The sequence below is a fragment of the Balaenoptera physalus genome (genome assembly GCF_965194825.1).
Source record: "Balaenoptera physalus genome assembly, chromosome: 21".
NCBI lineage: Eukaryota > Metazoa > Chordata > Mammalia > Artiodactyla > Balaenopteridae > Balaenoptera > Balaenoptera physalus.
This window is the reverse complement of record NC_138902.1, coordinates 24715297-24741839: the sequence shown is the minus strand read 5'-3', so window position 1 is coordinate 24741839 and position 26543 is coordinate 24715297. Positions and strand designations below refer to the sequence as shown.

General features: G+C 34.4%; 1 protein-coding gene across 2 annotated transcripts in view; it reads left to right on the top strand.

Moving 5' to 3' along the window:
- The window catches only part of SGCZ (sarcoglycan zeta), a 921176-nt gene that overhangs the window by 598502 nt on the left and 296131 nt on the right, over window positions 1–26543 (top strand). For both annotated transcript variants that reach the window (XM_082444679.1, XM_082444678.1), the window contains exon 2: window positions 10262–10456. In XM_082444679.1, the coding sequence (XP_082300805.1) occupies window positions 10262–10456 (195 nt within the window). The remainder of the gene's footprint in view (window positions 1–10261; window positions 10457–26543) is intronic.

Here is a 26543-nt window from a genome sequence, read left to right as displayed (position 1 = left end):
CATGTATACCTGAGAGATAGCACAGAAAAATAAGTAACCCAAAGAAGTGGCTTAGAATTTAGGCTTAAATGCCATCTTAATAGGGAAAGGGGAGGGGAAAGTAGGCCTCTTAGGGGAGAGTAAAGATTTTTAGGGAAGATGAATGGGCCCTTAGAAGAATAGATGGGAGGTGTGATAGTTTGGACAAAGTGTGTCTGGGTGTGATGTCACCTTCTAGTCTCCTCTCCCATGACAAGACTTAATCTTCCCTGGTTGATGAAACTCCTGGGTGGTGGTGGGGGGGACCTGTGACAACTGAATTTTTGTTTGTCATCTTCACTGTTGCGTCTGTAGCTTCTAGAAAGATGCCTTGTGAGTAGAAAGTGCTAAACTGACTTTTATTTAATATACGAATAAACATGATGGTATTTATGCTTTGGGAATATGTGTTGAGACTAAGCAATAGAGGCAAGAAATAAGTCAGAAGTCGGAAAACTTTAAAATAATCTTGCTATGATAAATCCTAAAACAGAATGCTGACAATAAGGACTGATACAAACAGATATATGTGGAAAATATGAAAAATAAGGAAAGATGGAGCTATATGCTCCCCACCTCCCAAAAAAGAGACATAGGATCTTAGCATCAATAAAATTATTCGTTTTTTATGTACAGTGACTTAAAATATTGTGCTGTTATCAATAGAATCAGAGACATTGGGACAAATAAATAGCTCAATTGTATATACTTAATTGGATTCAGAAGCTTCCGAATTTAGAGTGCTGGAGATTATTTGAAGTTCAAATTAGAGATATGTTTTTAAGGATCATTGTCTCAAGAGGACCCCACTACCATCCCTGAGATATCATCTGATCCATTAAGGACATGAAAAAGCTACAGCTTTCCAATTCACAAATGGAAAAAATAAGTCCACAATTGTATATTATTTTGAATCTCATATAATTCCATTCACTCTCACCATGCTCCCTAAATATGTTTCCAATTGCCTGAATTCTATGCTTTCTAAATATATTCATCCATCCATAGAGTCAGCAAATATTTTTGAGTTATTTAATGAAGGCCATGGATGTAACAGTAATATACTAAATGGCATCTTTATGATTCCTAAAGTGCCCCCTTTTCTGAGTTAATATAAAAATCAATTTGATTTCAGCAGAATCAACAATAAAGGTACCAGTAGAATGCCTAGCATGGAGCAGGTATTCAGTAAAAGTGGGTACTAATCTCAATTTATCATTGATAGCATATCTAGCTCTGTGTTTGGTGCTAGGGTGACTATAAAAGAATTCTAAGCAAAGGCATTCATTGTGAGTGTAAAGCAGGAAAGATAATTTCCCCTCTACCCTTATGCATTCTTGGCTGAGAATCTTATAATAAAAAACAGATTAACAAGAGAAAAAACAAACAGAATTTTATTAAAATGTATCCCTCCTGCATGCCCGAGAGATGCCCAGGGAAAAATGAGTAATTCAAAGAAGTGACTTAGAATTCAGGCTTAAATACCACCTTAATAGGGAAAGAAGAGGGAAATGTAGGTCTCTTAGGGGAAAGTAAATGACGTTTAGGAAAGATGAATGGGCCCTTAGAAGACTAGGTGGGGGGTGTGAATAGTTTGTGACAAAGTGGGCCTTCTCCTCTCGGGTGACATGAGTCAATTTGCCCTGGTTGATGCAACTCCTGGGGAGGGGATTTATGACAATTGAGTTCCTTTTGCTGAATCCATCTACAGGCAGAGAAGGGGAGTTCAGAGAAATCCTCTCCCTGTATTTGCTGTTTTTCAAGTGCCAATAGCTCAAAAGAATCAATGTGCCAAAGTGGCATATTTTGGGGTGGCATATTCTGCTACCCTTCCTCAGCTAAGGCAAGAAACAACAATAAAACAACTGAAAAGAAAAGGAATACAACACACACATCATCACCAAAGCTCCTCAGCTGAGAAGAATAACCAGTTAATCTTATTCAGTTTTCTAATACCAGCACTGAAAAGAGCCTGATTTGTGGTGTATAAACTAAAATCAGAGTGCCATCAGTCCATTTCTCTTTCCAATTTTCACCTCTGGTGGACAGGCAGGTTATACTCACAATCTAGGTGTGCCTGACCAAGGTTAGTATGAGTAATGATGGACGAAGCATTCACCCCTTCTCCTAGCCCATGTTCTCCCGAATGGCCCCTACTAAGATTCCACAGAGGGAGAGTCGGAGGATCAGGGCCAACCCTCAGGCGGCATCTCTCCAGCACTGATGGAGATATCTGTCCACACAGGTCCCACTTCATGATGACTATTCAGGCTTCCTTCTACACCCTTCCTTCATGGCATCAGATGCTGAACTGGTCTGCATTTCCTCTCTGCCACTAACCTGTTATATCAAAAATGGGCCCTATCTTTTCCCCCCACTTTAAAACAAAAATTCAAGAGATTTGAAATCTAATTATTGGCCCAGTGGCTTTGTCTTCATCCAGGTAGTGAACATTTAGTTATGCTGGGGATAAAAACTTGTTTTGACGAGATCATCTGGATCTTTACAAAGTCATCTTTGTTTAATTCATTTAAAGCAGTACATTCTGAATTAAAACATATTCTCCATGAATCTCCTCTTTTCCTCATCTCCAAAACTGAGCTTAACCTCAAGCAGAACACATTTCTTAAGAGCTCATTACACATTAGAGAATTTTACCAAAAAACAGAACAAAACAAAACAAACCCCAAATTTGACTATACTATAAATAATTTAAATTAATGTAGTAAAATGTAACTAAGTTTGTGAAAGTGGGAAAAAAGTGACTTTCAGTAGAATAAGTATTTTGAAGTTTGTTTGCAAGATTTTTCACAACCACTGGTGCTTTCCAATTAATCATCAAGGCTGTGGAAGCCATACTGTATCTTTCTTGTTCTCTTGAAGTTTTTCTGCTTGCTGTTAGAACAAAAGCCAATAAGCCTTACTCTTTCTCCTATTCTCTTTCTTACTATTGTCCTTTAAAGATGTTTTCCTGTTGATCCTATTGCTTTAAATATTATGGGCTTTCTGGTTGCCCAGTTAAGCTCTCCAGCCGTGTTTCTGGCAAATTTGTGTTTCCTTAAAGATTTTTCCCTTTCCTCCTGCTGTGCATGTGTAGCAGTGCTTTCCTACGGGCTTCTCATGCTTGCAGTCTTAGTGTGAATGATGCTCACACCACCTATGTTGTTTTTTGTTTTTTGTTTTTTTTAATTAATTAATTTATTTATTCTTGGCTGCATTGGGTCTTCGTTGCTGCGCCAGGGCTTTCTCTAGTTGCGGTGAGCGGGGGCTACTCTGCATTGCGGTGCACGGGCTTCTCATTGCGGTGGCTTCTCTTGTTGCAGAGCATGGGCTCTAGGCACGTGGGCTTCAGTAATTGTGGCGCGCGGGCTCAGTAGTTGTGGCTCGCAGGCTCTAGAGCACAGGCTCAGTAGTTGCGGTGCACAGGCTTAGTTGCTCCGCGGCATGTGGGATATTCCCAGAACAGGGATCGAACCCGTGTCCCTTGCATTGGCAGGTGGATTCTTAACCACTGCGCCACCAGGGAAGTCCCATACCTATGTTGTTTCATCTCTTGGTGACGATACAACTCTGAGTGGGCAAAAGACTTCCCAGCCTCCTTCAAAATCACTTTAATGGCTAAGTTTTCCTGTTAATAGCACATGAGGGGGTCTGAGAATTGAGTGACTTTATTGTTAGGAACCTAAATCTAAGTCTGTGACTGAATAAATGCCAAAAACTGTGATGGAGTTTTCATCCAACTAAATACTGGAAAAGTATTTTCTATGTAAAAGTGCTTCATTTTAGAGTACATGAAATGTACTCTAAATGTATGCAGAATAAGCTCAGAATGATGACTGGGTCATTCTCTGTAAATGTCCACATTTTTCTAAAATTTTTATTCATTTGGGAATGTGTTGCCCTTTTAACGTCTATTCAGGTTTCTTTTTTACTATCAGCCTTGGCTAGAGTCCTCTTCTATTTCATCTCAAGAGGCAGCTCCATTTGACTGAGATATCTTTCATCATTCTTGAAATTCAGTTGCTAGGCTGCTACTTTTCCAGGCTGTAAAATCTGACTACAGCATTTTCCATAAACCAACTGGAAAAAAAATTCATTCCAAATGGACATTTTTCTTAAATAGCAATTTTTAACTGCCATCTTCTTGGAATGTGCCTTTGAGAATTAAGTATCACAGATAGGGAGAAGTTTCAATTGCCATGGTAAGTGGACTTTATTGTTTTCAGTCTCTCTCAACATTAGTAGCTGTTTAGAGACTCATTTTCTGGGAACAGAAAACAAAATGCCTTTCTGCTGTGTAAAGTTAATGCCGTATAATTTGGACACTTCAAGCATCTGGTTTTTTAAATGATATTTCCAGCATGTCTTTTAAAATGAACTCCAATATAAATACTTATACGGCACTGAAGGAGGGGACCACTAGCTAAAAGGTGGAAGATCAGTTTTTTAAATGAGTATTTTTACTGTTTAAAAGGAAAGGGGAACTTCAGCATTCTACTTTTCTCCTCCCACGTTGCTCTTATGTAAGTCAGTGTAATGTTCATTTGAGAGCAGGAGGGCATTGGGGCAGAGAAAGGCTAAGTGGCTTGCCCTAGGATGTACAGAATAGAATGGCCAGACTGGGATTACGCTTGGCATGTAAACCTGAGACTGCACTTAGCTTGCTGTGCCCATTCCTTGTCTGAACAAATAACAGACAATTGTAGTGTTAAATCTAACATGATCAACACTTAATGAGCAGTGACACCAACATGATTTACCATTTCTCCTGGAATCTAAGCTATTCCCAGTGAGGAAGTTAAGGGGTTTTGGAACTGAGATTCAATTTTTATGGTCACAAAGCTGTTGCATATTGCTACTTGAATGTGCCAAATGCTAGCTCTGTAATCAGAAATTAAAAGCAATTTCCCAAATTATCTAGCTTACTTTCCAGGAGACACATGCTTCTCTTTTATATTCATATTTCCCATAACAGGGAACACAGGGAACAGGTCTGAGCAAAACTGAGATTCTTAATTTATATTTTAATTTTAAGGAATGAAATAGTGAGTTAAACAAATAATCTGCTATTTCCTTCCAGTCTGTGTGCTTACATCTCTGTGTTATAGCCAGTATTGATGTGAGTAGTATTACAATAGTGTTAAATGTGGTATTTTAAAAACAATTACATCAATTATATGACTTGAAATATAAAATTGGGTTCTCTTTACACCTTTATCATCAGATTGACAATTTAGTGGTAAAATCTGGACCGGAGAGAACAGGTTCTCAATACCTGGGCTTGAACTAACTTTCTAATGTCCTCATGCTTTTGGGCAAAGTCCGAGAGTCCTTTTTCTACTCTTGGTAAAACTCAGATTTAAAAAAGTGATGACTTACAATTCACTTCCATACTTCTCAGTTCTCACTGCCATATTTAAGTTGTTCAAACCCCCTCCCTATTAGGATCATAAGGATACAAACGTGAGTGGGTCACTTGATCATCTTTTCAGACAATATTTCTTCCTTACAAAACATAAAACAGAGGATTCCATTAATAGCTTTTATTTTTACCCTTAATTTAGCCATGGCAATGTAAAACAATTATCTCAGACATTGTAATCTCTTTAAACCTCTTCTTTTCTTCTAGTCTCACAAATATTAAGACATGTCGAATTTTCTTTAGCCTTTCCTGTCTATCTAGAGAGATGCCATGTCTAATTATATTCACAAATGCCCTCCTTTCTCTACTCCCAATTTTAGAAAGTAAATAATAAAACCTTACTGAAAGAGAGGAAAGACTGTGGGGATGGAAAGGAGAAGATGGTACTTATACCCATGAGCATTCTAGGTCTTATACAGTGAAATCCAAATGGAGCAAGTTTGTAGTGATGGAGCCTCTGATTAAGTGGGCTTTGGAGGAGGTGAGTCTCAGTGCCACAGGTCCCAGAGCCAGGCACCTGCAAACTCTAACCACAGTGCAGCTACCTTCAGTTTTGCATATGCTGATGTGAGTCAGAATACTAGTGCATGACTAAGACCAAGAACTCTTCTCATTGGATTATGATCATTATAACCTGTCTACTTTATTCCCACCTTGTAGAGCCCAGCTGCCTGGCTGATCTTCTGTCATTGTCACTAGTTCCTTGGCCACCACACCTCTGAGAAGGCATAACTCATCTCTGTATCCCAGATGTCACCTCGACTATTGGTCTCATATTAAGTAACCTCATTGCTTTACCATTTTCTCTCTCATATCCTTCAGATAAACTCACACTGGTCCCTGATTTAATACTCCAACATCTGACTTCATATTCTCATCTGAAATCCCATTCCTTTGCTCTTCTCTACCCCTCAAAAAATGTCTATACTCTCTCCACTTCCTCATATTTCATTTTCTATTTAGCCCACTCTAATTAGGCCTTCAGATAAATCTTCAAAGATCTCCTTTAACTTTCTTCATAGAAGATTTCCATCATTTTAATTTCATCTTAGGTGTCACTTCCTTTGTGAGGCATTCTCTTTCTACCACTTTCAAAGTAGTTTCCCACGCCCCCATTATATCACCATGCCTATTATCTTCATAGCATCTATCACTATTTAATATTTTATTGCTTATATCATGAATCCATTATATTGTATTTATCATCTTCAGAGCATATCACTATTTGATATGTCATTTTCTATATATTTATACACATAAATTTGTACGTTATTGGTTTATTGTGTTTTCCATAACTATGTGAAATTCATGAGTGCAGCAAACTTGAACTCTGCCTGCACATAGTTGTCACTAAAAACATATTTTATCGAATGAAGACTAGAGTCTCAAATACTGTGCCTTGCTCTGAGTATTTATACAAAATACCTAAATAATGATGCCAGGTAGATTGGAGTATTTATAACATTACCTTGGCTTTAGTATTTTGTACTGTTGTCCCCTTCTGTGAGGCAGGGGAGTAGTAGCCAATGGACTCTGATGCTTTAGTTAATTTTTCTCCCATTCCATCCAGCTCAGTAGACTTTACCAGAATTCTCCAGAGCTAGATTATTAGTGATGAATCATGTTTAGGTCATTGGTGATTAATGAATGATTAATTCATTCTCTTCTAGTATTTACACACTAAGTTATTAAATTTACTGAACAAAATAACCCTTTCTGAAAACCAGATTTTCCATACCTTTGGAGAAAAATGTTGAAAAGTTCACAAGGTCTAGAAAGTGCAAAGTCCAAAATTAAATCAGCCCTTCCCTGAATTACAAGAGGATACAAGTAAATGCATTTATCTTAATGTGAATGCTGATAAACATCTGGATCCAAGAAGGCTGAAGACTTCCTCAACCTTAGCTAAGAAAGACTGTGTTTTAGAAGTTATTTGATTCAAACGAATGCTTTTAAACATAAAATCTAGTATGAAATAGAACTGCAAAACTAAGATGAAGGAAGTCCTAATTATTTTAAGTAATAACCAATAATAGGGGTAGTCACAACCTTGAAAACCAAAAGAATTGCAAAGCAATAATTTTGAGAATGTTGAATTTATATTTCAGAAGGAAGTAGAGAGGACTAACCAGAGAGACATCTCAGCACAGTGATATATTCTCTCAGGAAATCTTGGCCATTTCTCTTTCAGGAAGTTTACTTAGCTCTTCTGAGAAAATAAGTATATCTGCCAGTGTACGTTTGTTACATTCCTTTAGAATGACATTAAACACTTAATTAAACAATTTTCTATTTTATTTATGGAATTCTCATAATGCCAGGGGAACCAAGATATTTCAGAATATGTTTAATACTTGAAAATGGGTCAGCATTTAACATTTTAGGCGAAAGTTGTAAAAGTTTTCAAATATAGGGTAGTTTGCTTAATCTCTTACAGTTGTATGTTGTTCTTGTTCTTCTCTAGTACTATGAGAGCCCTGTAACCACTGTGAAAGCTTTTGTGATCTTGAAAAACACTCAGGTCTGTGAGAGTTAAGAAAGAAGGAAATTTTTAAAGAAAACTCTATAATCTTGTTGTCTTTTTGCAGCTTGGATATTCTAAGGTATTTTGTGATGAACAAGATACATAAAGTAATAACGTTAAACTCATCTTTAAGAAAATATCATTGAATTTCTTGAGGTGGTAAAATAGTTTTAATTAAATAACAGATTTTTTGTTTTCTTGACAACTTTTTCTCTTGGCTCTTTGTTATGCTATTTGCTTTTTCAAATTGTTAGAGGCATTTGATATATTTACTGAATTTCTGATGCTTTACCAAAAAAAATCAATTCTATTGTTGAAAGACCATTTTCTTTGTAATGTGTGTTTGTTTTATTTCAGATACTTATTAAGTTCTCATTTCTTTTCTAAGGCATGTTAATCTCACCTTCATGTCTAAACAGAATTTGTAGAAATAGAATATTCTAAACAGAAACTTTGCTTTAATATGAGATTAAAGACAATGCATGGTCTGAATAGTCACAGCATTTTACTTGCGACTTCAGATACCAGCTATACCAGGGAAGTTCTCTTCCTTGTCAACTGGACATAATCAGGTGTCTGGGCTCTTTTGCTCCAGTCTTACATCCATACTCTTCCTCTTTTCAAGAACATGGCTCTTCCTTTTTCTTCCCTTTAATTGTGGTGGTCCTTAGAGTTCCCTTTATCATCTTCCTATAATATATTTTCTACTTTGTAATAATAGCCATTGTCAGAACTATAAAATCTCCACCAGAATCTTCAGGCAAACTAAATTCCCATGGTATTCTGTCACCTGTTATATCACTTTACGTTTTGTAGCAGTTAGTAAGTTACACATCTCCCCTCCAAATTGTAATTAAGGTCTAAAGCTTTTTGGCTACTTTCAAGAAAATATTAAATATTACTTTAAATAATAACAATGACAATAAAGAAAAAGGTAATTTTTTATATTATGAAAGAATTTGTTCTTAATCATCTAATAGTATTAGCTCTTCTAATACATTTAAAATTATAATTTAACATATGAAACTATTTTTATTATATTACATATAATATATGTCACTCATAAAAAATTGGAGAGATAATATTTAACAGTGCATTAATACAATTTGAAGTTATAGCTCTAAAATAAAAAGAAAAATGGGAGAAAGCCAAATAACTTGGATATTTTGCATTTCTCAGTATATAGTTCAACATTTTATTTAGTGTAGGATTAAGTCAATTAACACCATAAATTAATAATCTTACATTATATATTTTGTACTACTTAACAGGTAATTTTAATTCTTTATTAATGTTTTTATTGTTGCATAATTTATTCAGCATTATTTCTGTTGGTGTATTAATTATTAATTGCATGCACAAGAAATCTGAGAAAAACCTAAAAAGAAAAAAAATGAACAATTATTGTTCTATAGAAAATCATATTTTATAAAATTTAAAGTTTCCATCCTTCAGGTAATGAATATATTATTCTGAAAATTGTATACCCAGTACATATTTTTAGGTTTTATCAGATAGTAAATAATGTATTTGCTCTTTGAAAGAACTAATTTAGAACCTAAATTTATATACTACCATAGAATACCATCTCCCCTTTTCCAAAACTGACTTCTGCTGATATCACTGTATTATGTTACAGGATAGTAAATATGCTGTTTGTTCTTTCAGAGATCAATTTTATACTGATAACTCATTGAAACACAACTAAAATAAATAACATTCTAAATAAAAGTTTTAATTAAATAGTTACATCTATGTAATTCTAAATAAAAGTGATTTTCTTTCCATAGGTTTTTGCAAACACACTGACATTTTATTAAAACATATACACTGAGCTCCTTATATCCTGCATTTTTAAAGCCACAGAAATATCTTGTGGTATAGTTGGCCTCTGTCTACTCCAAAGAACAGATGAAGTTCATTCCAAGAGTAGCATGGCTGTGCATACAGTTACTGGGTTTTAGACAAATGGAAGTATTGCTGAGAATCTTCACAGACTCCTGAGAGCAAAGGTCAATGTTAGGGTTGGACAAACCCCGCTGAAAATGATACACACCTTAGAGATGTAACAGGTAGTTAAATAGCTTTGAAAAGCAAAACTAGTGATAAGGATTTGAGGGGTTTTATAACATTTCAATTAATTTTAATTAAATAAATTAATTTTAATTACTCATCAATAATTGTGTGAGCACTCACTGACCATTATTCTTAGATATCTTGTGCCTTTTGATTTTAAAAAGATCTTTGGTTTTATTTTTGAATACTTCTTTTCTTTCTTTCTTTTTTTTTTTTTCCAGATGACACGAGAACAGTACATACTAGCAACACAACAAAATAACCTGCCAAGGGCTGAGAATGCACAACTTTACCCAGTGGGAATTTATGGATGGCGAAAGAGGTGCTTATACTTCTTTGTCCTTCTGCTGTTGGTTACCATGATAGTTAACTTAGCCATGACAATTTGGATATTGAAAGTGATGAACTTCACCGTGGTAAGTACCACCATGATTTTATATCTATTGCCTTTGGTTCAAAGAAGATATAGCTTTATTATTTTTTTAATTGACAGTTATTCATCTTAATCTTTACATGTTTGTCTTGAAATTTCGAAGACTGTCATATATTATTTTATGACTGCATTCAATAGGTAATCATGATACATATATTTTACTACCTGCCATTTGAGTGTGGGGAACTTAGATCATGAGACAGCACAGCACATTGATTTATTAGGAAGTTAGAAAACTTTTAATCAATAAGCATGAAGCATTGTTTGCTAAACCTGGGAATCTAAAAAATGTGTCTGCTTTTAGAAATGATATTTCATGTTAAAATTAATATAGGAAATCACAAGTTCCTTTGAAATACTTTATACAGAGTATTTACCTCTCTACATTTGCTTTCTATGTAATATACTGCATGATCAAATCTAAACCCTGGAATTTTCCTGGGCTGCATGGAACAATGTCTATAATTGTCATCACATGGTGATCTCATTCTATCAGAGAGCATGGTCATGGTAAATAAAAGATAAACCAGGAATTAAATCTCTATTTTACAAAAATCAATAATTAGCAAAATCATTGCATAATCCATAGATGAATTTTGCTTCAGTTCTTTGACCATGTACAATAAACCTATGAGGATGTCTTAGCTGGGAAAAATTAGCTGCTTCAGCAAAGTCTAGTTTAGCCATTTTATATTTACTGGCTAAATTCTTAAATTTCTCTACTCTGTCTTTAAACCATTCTGCCTTTGCTTAGAAACCTCAGATAGCTTCACATCCAAGCAGGTATCTTTCTTTGCTGACCAAATTGCTATTATTCTTTAGAACTCTGTATCCTCAGGGGTGAGTGTAAAGCTGGCTATTTAACTTCACTGATCTTCTGATGTGGGGCTGCCTTTAAAAAAAAAAAAACAACTCTGCTGTGTATTGATTTAGCAAGAGTCGTTTCTTTCTGACTTCACTAATACCGAATTCTAACTAGAAAATGAGCCCAGCATCTGTCCACAGTGTAGGGCACTGCGGTTGTGTGCAGTAGGAGCCTGGGCGGCAGGTGGCCTAACCTTCCAAAGAGGAAAAACTGTAACTGTGCAAATCATGATAAAGCAGCATATGCTCACGGAGAAAAATGAGCTGAGCAGGGGTTCCATTTTTTCCAATACAGTGCAAATTCTGAAGGGTATTTATTAGAAAAAGAAATGAAAGACAAAGAGAAGATGGGCAGGACTCAATGTGTTCCAGGATTAGAGAAAATAACTGCTTCCTAGACATGGATATACATTCAGGGTCATTGACCAAGGCCTGTGAGCCTGTGGGCCTGTGGGGGGCTAGAGGTGGAGCTGGGGGCTACTAGGCAAATGATAGCTTTATGAGACTCTGGTAACACATATGAACCATTCCTTTGTCCCAGGAGCTGGCTCATTCCCGTACCCACCACCCCCCAGAAAAAAAAGTCTTGAGAGTATCTGACACAAATGTCATTAATTCTACCTGTAATCTTTTTGTTCTTCTGAGCTCTGCTCCTGTGTTCACTTACTCGTGCCTGCTCCATTTGTGATTTGTGTATCACACAGTAGGGACAATATGTATACCCCTGCAGATTTTTTTATGCTCTCTTAACTATCAGCCAAACTAGCAGTTGCTGACAGCAAGTTCTTCAACATCATTTTTCTAAAAAAATTTTTTTTCTCAAAGAGAAGAAGAGTAGATTTTTCTCCAAGTCTTACAATTTCAAGCATTCTTTTTCCTCTATCAAGAGACATCTTTTAAAAGCTCATGAAAAATAGGATCAACTCTCTCACCTTAGGGAGCCTTGATCCTATCCAGTGACCAGGCCACGGGAATTTTCAGATTAAATGCATGTATGTTTCTGAACCATGTTTAAATTAATTAAGAAAATAGACTTAAATGTGTAATTTCATGGCTGCATGCATCAGCCTCCCATTACCTTGCCCCATGCTGAAGCCAAAGCTGGATAAGCCATTCAGGGAAAATAATTGAACCGTCATCTTTGTCCTCCGGATCCACACAGGCCTCTGGGTCTCTGGTACCTATGGAGCTCTCTAATTTGAACCTCAGCTGGCCAAAATGTAAATGTCAACATATTCCTTGGGATAATGAAAAGGAATTTATTTCTGTAGGAATCTTGACATTTATTTACTTATTTTATTTTAGGCATATCTTTCTTTTTTGTTGTTTTTTAAATCACAATTTTATTTTTTTATAATCAAAATATAAAACTATCCTTCCTTTAGCTATGTAAGCTATTTATATGTACCTGAAATAAATGGAAAGATAAAGTTGTAATTTTTGTATCAAGATAATTTTTATAAGGTAAAATACTCTTTATATCCATGCAGTGATTCATAATTGTTCAGAAAAATTCCAAATTACTTAAGTAATTGCAGATTTTAGCAGTCCTAAATGCTACACATCAGATTAAGCTGCATGTACTCGCAAAGTGAAATAATTTGTAATCCTCTTACATTAGAGCAGTAAAAAAAATCAATTTTAGTTTTCACTAGTACATTAGGATTGTATCTATCTCTAGAATGAATACCAAAAACCACTTGCCATACTATAGTGAGAAGTAGTAAATGGTGTGTAAATTGGGGAGTGTTATTGATCTGCACAAAACGTATTTCACTTTCATTACAACTGTTGCCATTCAATACATGGAAATATGTGGCTGTTAACATCTCTTATTTGGGCAAACTTGACATGGTATTGCTCTCAAAATATTGTGTTTTCAGCACAGCAAGTGTAGCTGCCCACCTGTTTTATGATGCTTCTTGGAGTCCATCATTATGACCAGTATTACACATGATCTCTATGGTTGATATGACCTTATTCTCTTTCTCATTTTGTGGAAAATAATATCACTCTGCTATTGAGATATCCAGCAGCAGAGAATCAGGAAAAAGGAAATGACTTTATACCACAGGGTGAAAAACTGAGGGTAGATATAAACAATAATTTCCTGGCCATAAGAGTTGGTAAGTGTAGGCATGAGTTGAAGGGAGAGATTTTGAAACAACATTCTCTCGAGATCAGTATAACCCAATTACATGCTTCTGTTGTTGTTGTTTGGTTGTTTGGTATAATATCTTTGTGATTCAATATAATAGACTAGTCCAGCAGATCTGTCAAAACAGGCATTCTGCTGAGGCAATATTCTTTTCTTCCGGTGCCCATGGTAAGTAAATTAGCTCTATACTTGAAAATTGAAAATGAATATAATAATAAAGTATTCATTTTAGTCATGAGAGTACTAAGTAAAAGTTGGTGGCATCCAACTGCAACTTAATTTGATTAGACATGTTAACAAGCCAGCAAAAGAAAGAATGGAAACTTAAGTGCCATTTATGAAGTGAAGATTGAGAGGAAGGTCATGAATGTTGTGACTGAAAAGTCAAGAGTACCCAGATGTGGATAATAATTGAAACAATCAATTAATTGAATAAATTAGAAAAAAATTCTTAGAGGTTTATATGATGAGTGGGATGAATGTTGGATGAAGGGAAATCCCAGGAGAAGCTGGATTGAATATCTTAGTTTTTAAGGATTGAAAAGGAACTGGGACATTTTTAGTTCAACCATCCACGTATTTCTAGAGTTCACTCTACAACGTTCTCTCCATTTGGTCGCTCAGTATCTGCTTAAATCCTCCTTTGGATGATAAGCAAACCATCCCATTATATCACTGGATAGTTTTGTTGTTATTAATATCTTGGTATCTTGTTGCAATCTTTCTGTATGTTAACTCCAGTCTTAGGATCCTAATTCCATTCTTTCAATCTGACATCAATTTATTAATTAATCAAGACCACAATATGTTCCAGTATACACACATATACATACATATATAAACAAACACACACATGTATACATATATATACACTTATATACTTTTATACATATACACATCAAGTATATATATATATCTTTGATCATATTGCATTTTAATGTCTAAAGATCAGAATATGTAAGAGAGATTCTTATGCAATCCCTTTGGTTTCCTTAGTTGCGACTTCCTTTTTTCATTTCATATTCTCTTTATTACATATTTACAAGTATATGTTTACAAGATGATCAACCCTTTTATGATATCTTTCTGTTTATGGCTGTTGTCTATAGAGTCACTGATACCTTTTATCATACTTTCTTTTCTTTTAGTGTACCTTTCTAAAGTTGAGATTGCACATAATACTATATTTAGCTTTCTGCTTTCTCACTTTTTAAAGCTAAATGTTTTTAAAGTTAATTCAGGGGGAATATGAAATAATATACTTTTTTTGATTCTTAAATCCTGTACTCCTTCTAATACTTTGGTAAATGACACATCACATATCCCCATCTCACACTTGTAACTATTTATTCCTTTTTATTTAATCTTCATCAGTAACCAAGTGATGTATTATCTATAGCTATTTCCAATCTACCTAAGATGGCTAAAGTATATATGCAATATGCTATCATCTGTGTGTCCATCCAAAAGCTTGCTACTCCCACAGTTTTCTTCATTTCACTTTCTAATAGGATCATTACTTTGGAATGAACTTTTCCATCTCCATTTATCCAACCAGTTCTTATATTTATCAAAGCTGTGTCCTAATCTCAGATGCATTTTATTTCTTACCCAGAATCTATGGATATGGATAAACATATGTGAAGCTTAAATATGAACTAACCATATTTCATTGATTTTTAATTGTTTTTTTCTCCTCTCCTTAGCATGTTTATCACAAAATACTTTCTTTCTATATGACCTTGTTTATTGTCTGTTCCCCTCTCCACAAATGGAATATAAGCTCCATGAGGCCAAGGGTTTTTGACACTTTTTCCACTGCTGTATTCCCAAAGCAGAGGATAGTCCCTTCCAGATAATTAGCCCTTCACAAGTATTTGTGGGATAAATATCAGTCTTTAACATTACCTGCGTTGAAAACCAGTTAGCTGTTCATTTCACTATGATGTGTGCCTTTCCAAAGGCCCAGCTTGACCTAAGAAGAATTGAGGCAAAACTACTAGTTATCCCAGGTCTCTTTGCTACTGTTTAAGGTCTCATAAGCACAGGGGATGGTTCGTGGTCTGTGCAGTGGTATTTATTAACTTCTACATTGAAAAAGCAGTTTTGTGTTCTGAACACCAAGATTAATAATTCCCAGTGGCTCCTGATTTAAAAGCCAACACATTCCAAGAAGGCAGGCCCAACCTTGATTATCCATTATCAGTGGTACAGAGAGCTGCCATTATTAACATTTATTTAATATGAAATATTTTATCCTACAAAAGAATATACATATAATATATATTTAAGGCACAAATGATAATAACAGTCATAAACAATGAAATGAACACTGTGCCACATCCCCCAGTTGTAAAAATAAACATTACCAATGTCTCCTAACTCTATCTATAGAGAACCACAATCCTGAATGTTTTTTTCTTGATTTATTTAGTTTCATGTGAGTGTATGTGTGTGTATAAACCTCAAACATTATATTGCTTTTAGGTCAGCAGTCTGTTTGCAAGATTTATCCCTGTTAATGTGTATAGCTGCAATTTATTTAGTTACCGCTGTAAATTTCATTATGAGTGTACCTTATTTATTTATCAATTTTCCTTTTGAGTTATTTCCAAAGTATTTTTTGTTGTTTAATTTGCTCTCACAAACAGTGATCCTAAGAATATTTTTGTATATTGATAAGTGTAGTTGCACATGTACAAGAGTTTCTCTAGGTTCTAGAGTCTAGAGTGTATGTCTAGAATTATTGGCTTTTAACATGAATTTTTTTCCCTAAAGTGATTGAATCAGTTTGCTGCCACCACGAGCAACCTGTAAGGGTTTCTTTTGTTCTCCTTAACTCTTAACAGAGAACTGCCAGCTAAACTAAACTGCTACCTCTTAAGCCACAAATCTGACAGCCAGCTATCTCATAAAGATCCTCTTTGTTTATTGGTTTGTTTGTTTATCTGGGTGTCCCTTTCTGACAGATTTATTCCTTTATTTTTAGTCATATGTCTTATGTCTGCAATAGGATTTACTATGTTGTATTAGATGTATAATTATGGTTCATCTAAATATGTACTCTTCTCCACTCGTTTTCCCAAAGCCCCATTAATGTGGGAATTCCTCAAGGAGCAGAATCGGGTCTTATTATCTTTTTTATCTTGGTATCTTTGCCAGGCACATAGTAGGTAATACATTATTTTCAGTTGACCATTACATCACTTATTACAATCCCTCTAGAAAACGTAATCAAAACCTCAAGTGTGAGAGAAACTAACTGTGTTTCCTGACTTGCAGCCTCTCTTGGGAGGGAACCTGCTTCAGTGGAGGCTCAGCCTGCCCACCACAATCATAACTTCCCCAAGTCTCGTCCTTTGGCAATTGAAATCAATGGAATATTGAGACTGTCTAGAGAAATTTGTTGACCCAACTTGGTCTCATCTTAAGGATATTTGCAATTTTCTAAATTTACTTTGATTAAAAAAAATAAAAGATACAACACACAAAATAAGTCCCCACTAATTATAAACTAGTCTCCAGTTACTGAAAAAAGATGAAACGGATCAATAACAGGAGAAAGTAGAAAAGGGGAAGAATTTTATTCAAGTGGCCCACAGGGCAAAAGCAGGGGTGTGGGTTTTTATTTGCATTTCTCACCGAATTGTTATAAAACATGGACTCAGAATCAGACTTTCAAAACTTCTGAAGCGTATGCTCTTTATTCATTCCGTTCAAAAACCCATAGACATATCACCATCTGTTTTGTGTATGCAACAATTTAAGAACAGAACATGAATTCATTTTTATAACCATAACTATTATATAACCAAGGAAAAAGCTTGAGTCTCTACTACATATTGGTAAGATATTTTCCCATAGAAAATTGGTGTCAGTAGCAGATTCCCTTAGATTGCTGGTACTGCCAAAAACACCTCTCATCATCCATCAGCAATGGTTAAAAGAATGAACTTTGGACCAGACCTTTGCATCCAAATTCTGGTTTTGCCACTGATTAGCTATATTACCTTCAACAAATTAAACTGTGGTTCAGTTTCCTACTCTGTACAATGGGTGCAATATTATTATTTTTATTAGATCATTGTAAACGTCAAAACAATTAAAATAATGAAAGTTCTTCAGAAGTGCCTGGCATATCCTAACAGCTAAGATTTTGCCATTATTATTATTATTACTCATATTTCTGCTGTTCTGACTTCTCAGTTATTCCATACATCATGTGAGTTAACGATTTTTTTCTATTGATGTTGAGCATAAAACAGTCCTAGAAATGTAAAAAGGTCTAAAAACATGTGTATTAATGAATAAGTAGTAAAGAGATGAGGGTGTTTATAATCTTGTTTCATACTAAGGATATGCATAAAGGTTCAGAGCATGAGCTTTGGAGACAGACAGCCTGATTCCCATTCTGGCTCCAGAACAACTGCTTAGAAGGATGGTCTTGTGTGAGTCACTTAACCTCTCTAACTCCAGTTTCTTCATCTGCAAAATGGTCAATGGTGTTGACCCATAGAGATATTAGAAGTAATAAGTGAGTGAACTCTTATAAAAGTGCTTAACATAGAGCCTCAGAGTAAGTACTAATTAGTGCTAGCTATATGTAATGACAAACATTATTTCCAGGCATGATTAGCTGTTCATAATTAGTTATTTATTTTATAGGATACATTGTATAAGAGAAAATGTCTTATTTCCTTGGGATGATGGATGGATAATAAAGATTTCTTTTGAAATTCTAATTTGACACTCAGATATAAAAATTTACCCAAAACTTTTAAGAGGAACAGTTCAGCTGTCAAAACATCATCATAATTTGGATGACCCTAAGACGTTTAGTTTGAAAATCTGCATTACCTGAAAGGGACCCTACTGGCCTGTCTGAATGATGGAGCTTATTTTCCAGAGAGAGCTAATCTCTTTTTTGAACCATTTTGACAAATATACTACTTAAAAATTGGATGACAGAGTGGGATTTCTGTTTTTGATCCTAAATGTTCTGAGTTTCTTTAACGTTCAGAGCTTTAAATGCTTACCTGATAGAGGTATTGTGATCTGAATTATAGCCCTTAGGTTATAACCTTTAGATCTGGGAGTGAAAGTCTGAGATGCCCGGTAGCCCATATTTATTTAGCATGTAGTTTGTATTCAGCCAGATTATATGCTTTATAGACCAGACCTTACTGAATTTCACAACACTGCAAAGTAAATATTATATCCCCTTTGGCAGTTGAAGACACTGAAGACACAGAGGCTTAGGGAAATTAGATAAACTTCCCCAGGTCACACTGATGAGCAAGGTTAGAAACTTGGGCTCTACAATTTTAAAGTTCATGCTCTTTCTACCACCTTTCATCGCATTAATGTTATCAAGATTCGGTTAAAATTAAATTAGTTCAATGTTCTTCATTAAATAATTTACTTTCCTGTCTACTTTAGTGCATTCACACAATACCATTAGATACATAACTATGACATCACTGCTTTTTAAGTATATTTAAAATTCATTGGACGAAAGATACCTCAATCCTCTGAACTATTTTAATTTAATGGGGAAACGTACCTAATCTCTCATAGTCAGTGAGTAATTAGAACAGTGAAAACTCTTCTGTAAGTTCCAAACATGACTATGCTTTTGAGTTTGCCAGAATGAGCATTAAGCTTAATTTCTGGATAGAGTAATGGTGCTTATTAATGGCACCTTTATAAAAGGGACAATGATTTTCATAAAGGCTGTTTTATCCCTGTGTGACTCCAATCTAGTCTTTGCCCTCATTAAACTATATTTTGCTGAGGAGTAACTAATTGCTCATGATGAAAAACCATTCTGAAGGTGATTTAGGACCATAGCTTTTGTCCACCTTTCTGGGCTGCCATTTCCATTTTTCCAGTTAATTCCTCAGTACATGAATCATGGCTCCCACCCCAAGCCAAAGGGGATGGGGTGCTATCTTCTGTGGCATGACGGCCACTCCACAGGAGGAGTGCCAGCAGTGGGAGCCCGCCTGCTGGAGAGCCATCCGGCCTGCACCGCCCCTCAGTGTGGTGTGTGTGGATTTACTACAGAATTTATGAGAGTGAATAGTACAGTTAATGTCGCAAGACTGCTTCCATTATAACCCTCTGTTTGTACCTCCTCATAATTTTCTGACAAATTGTCCCTCTCACGTGAAATCATTCATGCTTAGTCTTAGCCTGGCAGTACATTTCCTTCCCTTGCCTTTAGAAAGAAAAATTTAGTCACTTTTATCCAAGTTCAAACAAGTACCAAGCAGTCATTCCTTTGACTGAATTAAAGTACAAAAACAGGAGCATAAGATAAACCATGAACTCTACATAGCATGTGCTAAATGAAGTACATTAGAATACCAGATATTTTGCAGGAGAAAACAAAGAATTAAGAAAATTAGCCATTGAATAAAAAGTTATAGAAAGTACAGACTTGTTAGTTCCTATGTTTTTATAATATATAGAGATGGAAAAGACTTTTGTTCAGTGCCTGTTTTACACAGAGAAGATGGAAATCCAGAAAGATAAAATCACTCGCCCATGTGGGTGACTTGCAACCAGACTATAAAATATGTTAGATCACATTGAGCTTAATGTAATGAGTGCATTGTGCTTATTCTCACATATAATAGCATATAGTATGACCTATATAATTTGACTAATTTAGTAGGAAGCTTAGAGGGAATTTTAAGTTTTAAAATGAAACAATGCTAATTATCTTAAGAAGAGTTAACATTTTGCTATTTAGTAAAAAAAATGAAGCAACCACTTGTTTTTCAAAAACATAATTGAAATGTCATATTTGTTTCTAAGAAAATATATTTTTTAATAAAAGTCATCTTTTAGGCAGGGATTCATATGAATTTATTAATTTAAATAATAATTTCACCATAGACCTTCTTGTTAGTTTGTAAACTCATTCCCAGATCAAATATATGTTAGTACTACATAATAAATTAATAGTACTGATACAAGATGTTAATACTATTTATTATAAGCAGATTTAGTTTGCTAAATAGTTTAATATTTAGTTTTAAATATTTCCGGAAATTCACCATTACAGCGCCTTTGCAAATAATGACACTGTTTCAGAAGCTGTTTATATCGGCTGATGGCTATCATCTTTGGGGTAGCTCACAGCTTCCTTCCCAAAGCATGCATGATGGTCCATAATACAGCTTCAACAGTGTTCAGCTGTATTTCAACTTGTAAATTCCATTGAATAATGTCATTAGAGAATTATATATCTGTTCTCTTGTGATTCACATATTTCTGCTATTGAAAATTTTGTATATTTCTGAGCTTAAGAAATTTTGAAATAGGCTAAGCCTCTGTTATCTCTCATATCCTCTTTATTTCTTCTTGATCAAGGGGTTAACTTAAACTAAACTGAAAAAGCACTGGGCATTTGTTAAAAGTCTTCATACAAACTGACCAAGTTTATCTCCTGATGCTAGTTTTAGTTTTAGTCGGAGGAGAGAAGTGTAAAACCTAAATATCAGCATGACCCAAATATGCATGTGTGTGCACTCATTACAAAAGAAGTATTTATTTTCAGTGTTCATTAATGTCCAAAAAATATGATTATTAAGAAGCAATACAAATTGCTTAAACAATGTGTAAAACTTGTGTGCATCTCCACTATAATATGCCTTTTAATCTCACTTCCAGTGAGTTGCAATTTTATGAATTGGACTCTGTTTTTCGGTTAACCTAGTTAATTTTTCTCTGATATGCTTCAGTCTTGATTGATGACTTAAAAGCAATATCGTCACTTTATGTTTCTCTAAGAGCTCTGGTTAGTGAGCTGCAAAAAAACAAACAAAATAACCAGATTTGCACTAGGAAAACTCTTATAAATTTATTTAAAATACCTGAATACCTAGGTATTTAAAGAAACATAGAAATTGGTGTTAGTAAAGAAGGAAAGGGAACAAGTATTCATGCAACAGTTTGTTAGGTACTTTACATAGTTTGTGTTACATAATAGGACATTCCTATGAGATGCATATTATTATCTCTTAAAATAAAAAACTTTGCCCAAATTCATGCAATTAAAAAGTGACTGAATTAATATTTGAATATTTGTTTATCTAACACTGCAGGCCAAATTTGCTTCACCTGCTTAGGAATCATTCTACTGTTGATGTTATTCACGTGCCAGTGTAGCCAAAATACAATTTTTCTACATAAGCAATATTCTACTATTCGACAATAATTTAATAAGTTCACATACAAGTCCTCATACATTTTTATAGGGGCATGAGATTGAATATTTTCTAGTTAATTTTGAAATGGGATGAGGTTCTTACTTTACTGTCTGCTAATATTCGTTTATGTTCTGTTTCTCTATTTTTTGATTCATTATCATATTCATAGCATATTAATTATAACAGAACTACAGAGTCATGATACTTGCTATAACTTTTTCTGCCACTTGTACAAATAAGAAATGTGAGCACTGTTTTAACTATAGGCATACTCAACTTTTCATATACTAGCAGGCATTTTAAACAAGTTCAGTGTATTGGTGATCTATTGCCACAAGAATGCTGTGTAACAGACACAAATCCCAGTAGCTTAAAATAATCAACATTAATTTAAATCGGGAATCTGTGGATTAACTGGGTGATTCCATCATCTGACGTTGGCAGCGCTTCCTCATGGGTCTGCAGTAAGCTGTCCTAGCCAGCTTGCAGCTTGGCTGGTTTAGGATGCCTCATCCCCATACTTGACAGTCATTTCACTTGGATCACATGTCTTTCTTCCTCCAATAAACTAGCCATTTTTAAACAGGTTAGAAGTTCCAAGAAGAGCGTAGATATATGCAAGACCTCTAGATGTCTAAGACCCAAACTTGTTGGCCGTCATCACTCAAGTCTGAGCCTTCTATTAGCCAAAGAAAGTCACATGTGCAGTCAAGATTCATAGGATGAATAGACTCCACTTCACTTGTATCCTAAGAAATGCAATTAAAACAAGAGCTAAATATCTCTTTTGTTTTTAGAATTTCAAATAAGCTTGATTTTTTTTTAGAGCACTTTTAGGTTTACAGTAAGTACAGAGTTCCCCCATGCCCTCTGACCCCACACATGTGCACCATCAACATCCCCACCAGAGAGGCACATGTGTTAAGATCAATGGACACATCATTGATTACCCAAAGTGCATAGTTTACATCAGGATTCACTCTTGATGTTATACCTTCTGTGGGTTTGGACAATTAAATAATGACATGTGTCAAACATTATATAATAGTATCATACAGAGCAGTTTCACTGATATAAAATTCCTCTGTGCTCCACCTATTCATCCCCCCCTCTCCACTAATACCGGAAATCCCCAAACCTGGCAACCCTCCATAGTGTTGCCTTTTCTAGAATGTCGTGTAGTTGAAATTATACAGCACGTAGCCTTTTCAGATTGGCTTTTTTCACTTGGTTAAACGCATTTAAGTTTCCTCCATGTATTTCATGGCTTGATAACTCATTTCTTTTTAGTGTTAAATAATTGTCTGGATGTACCACAATTTATTTATACATTCACCTACTGAAGGGCATGTTGATTGCTTCCAGGTTTTGTCAATCATGAATAAAGCTCCTGTAAACATCCATGTGCAGGTTTTTGTGTGAACATAACTTTTCGATGCCTTTGGGTTATACCAAAGAGCATGATTGTTGGATCATATGGTATGAGTATGTTTAGTTTTGTGAGAGACTGCCAAATGGTTATCCAAAGTGGTTGTACCATTTTGCATTTCCACCAGCAGTGAATGGGGGTTTTTGTTGCTCCACATCTTCGCAAGCATTTGGTGTTGTCAATGTTTTAAGTACCATTTTCAAATTTATCAAATTACCATATATTTTTTATTTTCCCTTTAGTACTAGTTTAATTGCAGAAATATTACACACTTTAATATATCTATATTCAATATATATGTGTATATATGTATATATGTGCATGTGTATATGTGTATCTATATTTAGATGCAAATACACAACATACTTACTTTTATAATCACCAGATATCCTACAACTTAAAGATAGTTACCCTGAAGTTTTATTAAAAGTAATGACAATATTAAGTTATTGCTTGACAGCACAAAAGGATTTTTCCTTTCCTTTATAAAGAATAATTTGAAACTTGTACCTTTTTTTTAGAATTCTAGGCCTTTAGAGTAACTTGACATCAGGTATGTACCCTAAAAAAATAATCAGAAGAGTAGAGAAAAATTTATGTCCAAATAAGTATATCTTCTATATGTAAAATCAACATAAAGATCTAAACACAAGTGGGAGTTAAGTTTATAGTAATAATTTATGTATGCAATATTAATCATTAAAAATTAAGTTTCAAAATCATATTAATGATTTTGAATAAGTGTTTATACTATAGAATCAAGTGAAAATACATATTTAAAATAACATATGCAGTATTATAGCATCTCTAAAAAGAGTTGCTTAGAAAAATATTGGTTTGGCCAAAACGTTCGTTCTGGTTTTTGTAAGATGTTACAGAAAAACCCGAACGAACTTTCTGGCCAGCCCAGTATCTTAAATAAAAGCAAAATATTAAATAGCAATTACCTTTCAGTGGTGCTCTTATAAGTTTCTTTTTCCAACTTTCTTCTTGTACTTTTTTGTAAACTTTATTCAGTGGCTACGTATTTTATAATCAGTAGAAATCTGTGTGAATCATAGTGAATTCACTATACTCAATATAAAAAGGCTTGTTTTCTTTTCTGGAATTAAATCCAAAAATATGGGTTATTAGTGAAAATCTAAATGTTTTAAAGACCTTATGAAATAATACTTAATGGGAACTTAAAAATAGTACTATGCCAATTGTCTTGTTTTCCTTAAGAAAATGGAGAAATTAGTATTTGATTTTCAGAGACAACAAGCTATTTTCTTTAGGATGAAATTAGACTTTCATCGGCCAAGATGGGACCAATCCATATTTTACAAAAGACACACCTGATCCTAGATCAGCAACTTGTTCCGATGTCTGTCTCCTAAAAATAATATTAAGTGCATCAGAAAAATCTTATTGACCTGGAAAAACCCATATGGAAATCTAATCTTTAGTTATGAGCCATTGAATTTAAGATCAAGAAATATTTTAATTTTCCTCATCAATGATTTTTATATGAAAGTGAATTTAGTCCCTAGGAAACAGGTTAAGCTATGTAACTAGACTTCTGACCTCTATTTTCCCTCTGGGTGGGAAGAAGCCTAACCTGACTGCCTTGATTATGTTTTATTAATGATGAAAGTACTTGAATTTCCCTCTGACTGACCAGGTCTGATTCCTATACAAACAGTGATATACGTGCATATTTTAAAACAGGACGTTGCTTTCTGCTTTTTTCAATTGGTAGCTTCATTCAGTTAACTTGACTTGATAATTTTGTTGTGAATATTCTTTACTTTTGCTTAAATGCAAAATAAACTTATAAATCTTATAAAGTAGCAAAACTCATGTAGTTCTACCACAACCACTGTGTGGACTACCTCCTTCATTTATTTAACTGACGTATTGTATCCAATCAAGATTCCTATTTAGAATGCAATCCATGTTTTGCATGAAGAGCTGTCTTCATGAAGCCAATAAACAATATATATTCAGTTCTTCCTAAAAATCATGTTTAAAGTAGCAAGTGCAATATGCTATTACTCTGAAATAGTTTTCCAATTGTAATCTTATTTTAATAAAAATTGTGAAAGATAAATCATTCACTAAGTAAACACTTTTATTTGTATTTTCTCCCTTCTAAAAATAAATAGCAGTGGTTTATTTCATTAAAATTGTGGATAGGAATTCTTCCTGGGAATCATTTATCCCTAGCTCTGTAAAATTTCCTACTATTAATTCTCCTAGTACTTGAGTAATTTTATACTCATTTGGCCTAAGCTTTTTAAGTGTCTCCCAAATGGAGGAATACTGAAATTGGAGGCAAACAAAAATTGCTGATGCCTTACAAAGTTTCCCCAATCAGAAAAACCAAGCAGCTATGGAGTTTGGTTGATAATGATGTGTTGATGTAGGTTCATCAATTGTAATAAATGTACCACTCTGGCTGGAATGCTGATAATGGGGAAGGGTGTCCATTTATGGAGGCAAGGGGTATATGAAAATCTCTGTATCTTTCCTTACATTTTACTGTGAACTTAAAATGGCCATAAAAAAAGAAAATCTACTGACATTATATATAAAGTATAAATATGTATACATTTTAAAAATCAACCAAAACCATATTCCTGTACTTAATAGAGCTCTGGCCTTCCAATACAAAACGTCATGCTTAGTCATATCTACAGTAAAGAGTAAATATATTCCCTTGATTTGTTCACTAAGCTATGAATCTTGATTTATTCCAGGGGCATTAATGTTGTTCAAGTCAATTCAATACAACTCTTTGTATTATTCCTTGTAGACAACATAGAGTGTAATTGGCTGATTTCTCTATTTTTTAGTTTAAAAATGCATTCTTAATGTTTTTTAGTAACCTGTTGATAGTTTAGGTATTGGTATGTCACCTTAAAGAAATAATTATGAAAAAGTTAGACCTGTTTTTGTTGTCATTCTCCATACTGAATGTTGTCCCTAAAATCCTTCTTTAGCCCTTGAAGTCTTTGTGATACAAGTCTATACCTATAGAGGTTCATTTTGAGATATGGTAAGCTAATATTTGCAACCCTAATTTTGCAAATTGTATGGCTATTGGAAGAAATTAACGTGTGATTCATATTAGTTCTCATTTTTTCTCCTGTAATCAATATGGAGACCCTGACTTTACTCTTTTTATTTTAGAAAAAAGTAACTGCTATCATAGCATCTTTCCACCAAAGGCAACTGACACTCTTATTTAGAGTCAACTGTATTACCTTACAAATTGATTTCTGATCAATTATGTAGCTCTATATTCTCAAAGAAGGCATATAATTCAGTAGATGTGCAACAAAAAGTTTGATAAGTCATTTTACTTTAATAATTTGTTTTATAAACTTTTGCTTATAAATTTTGTTTCATAAAGCTT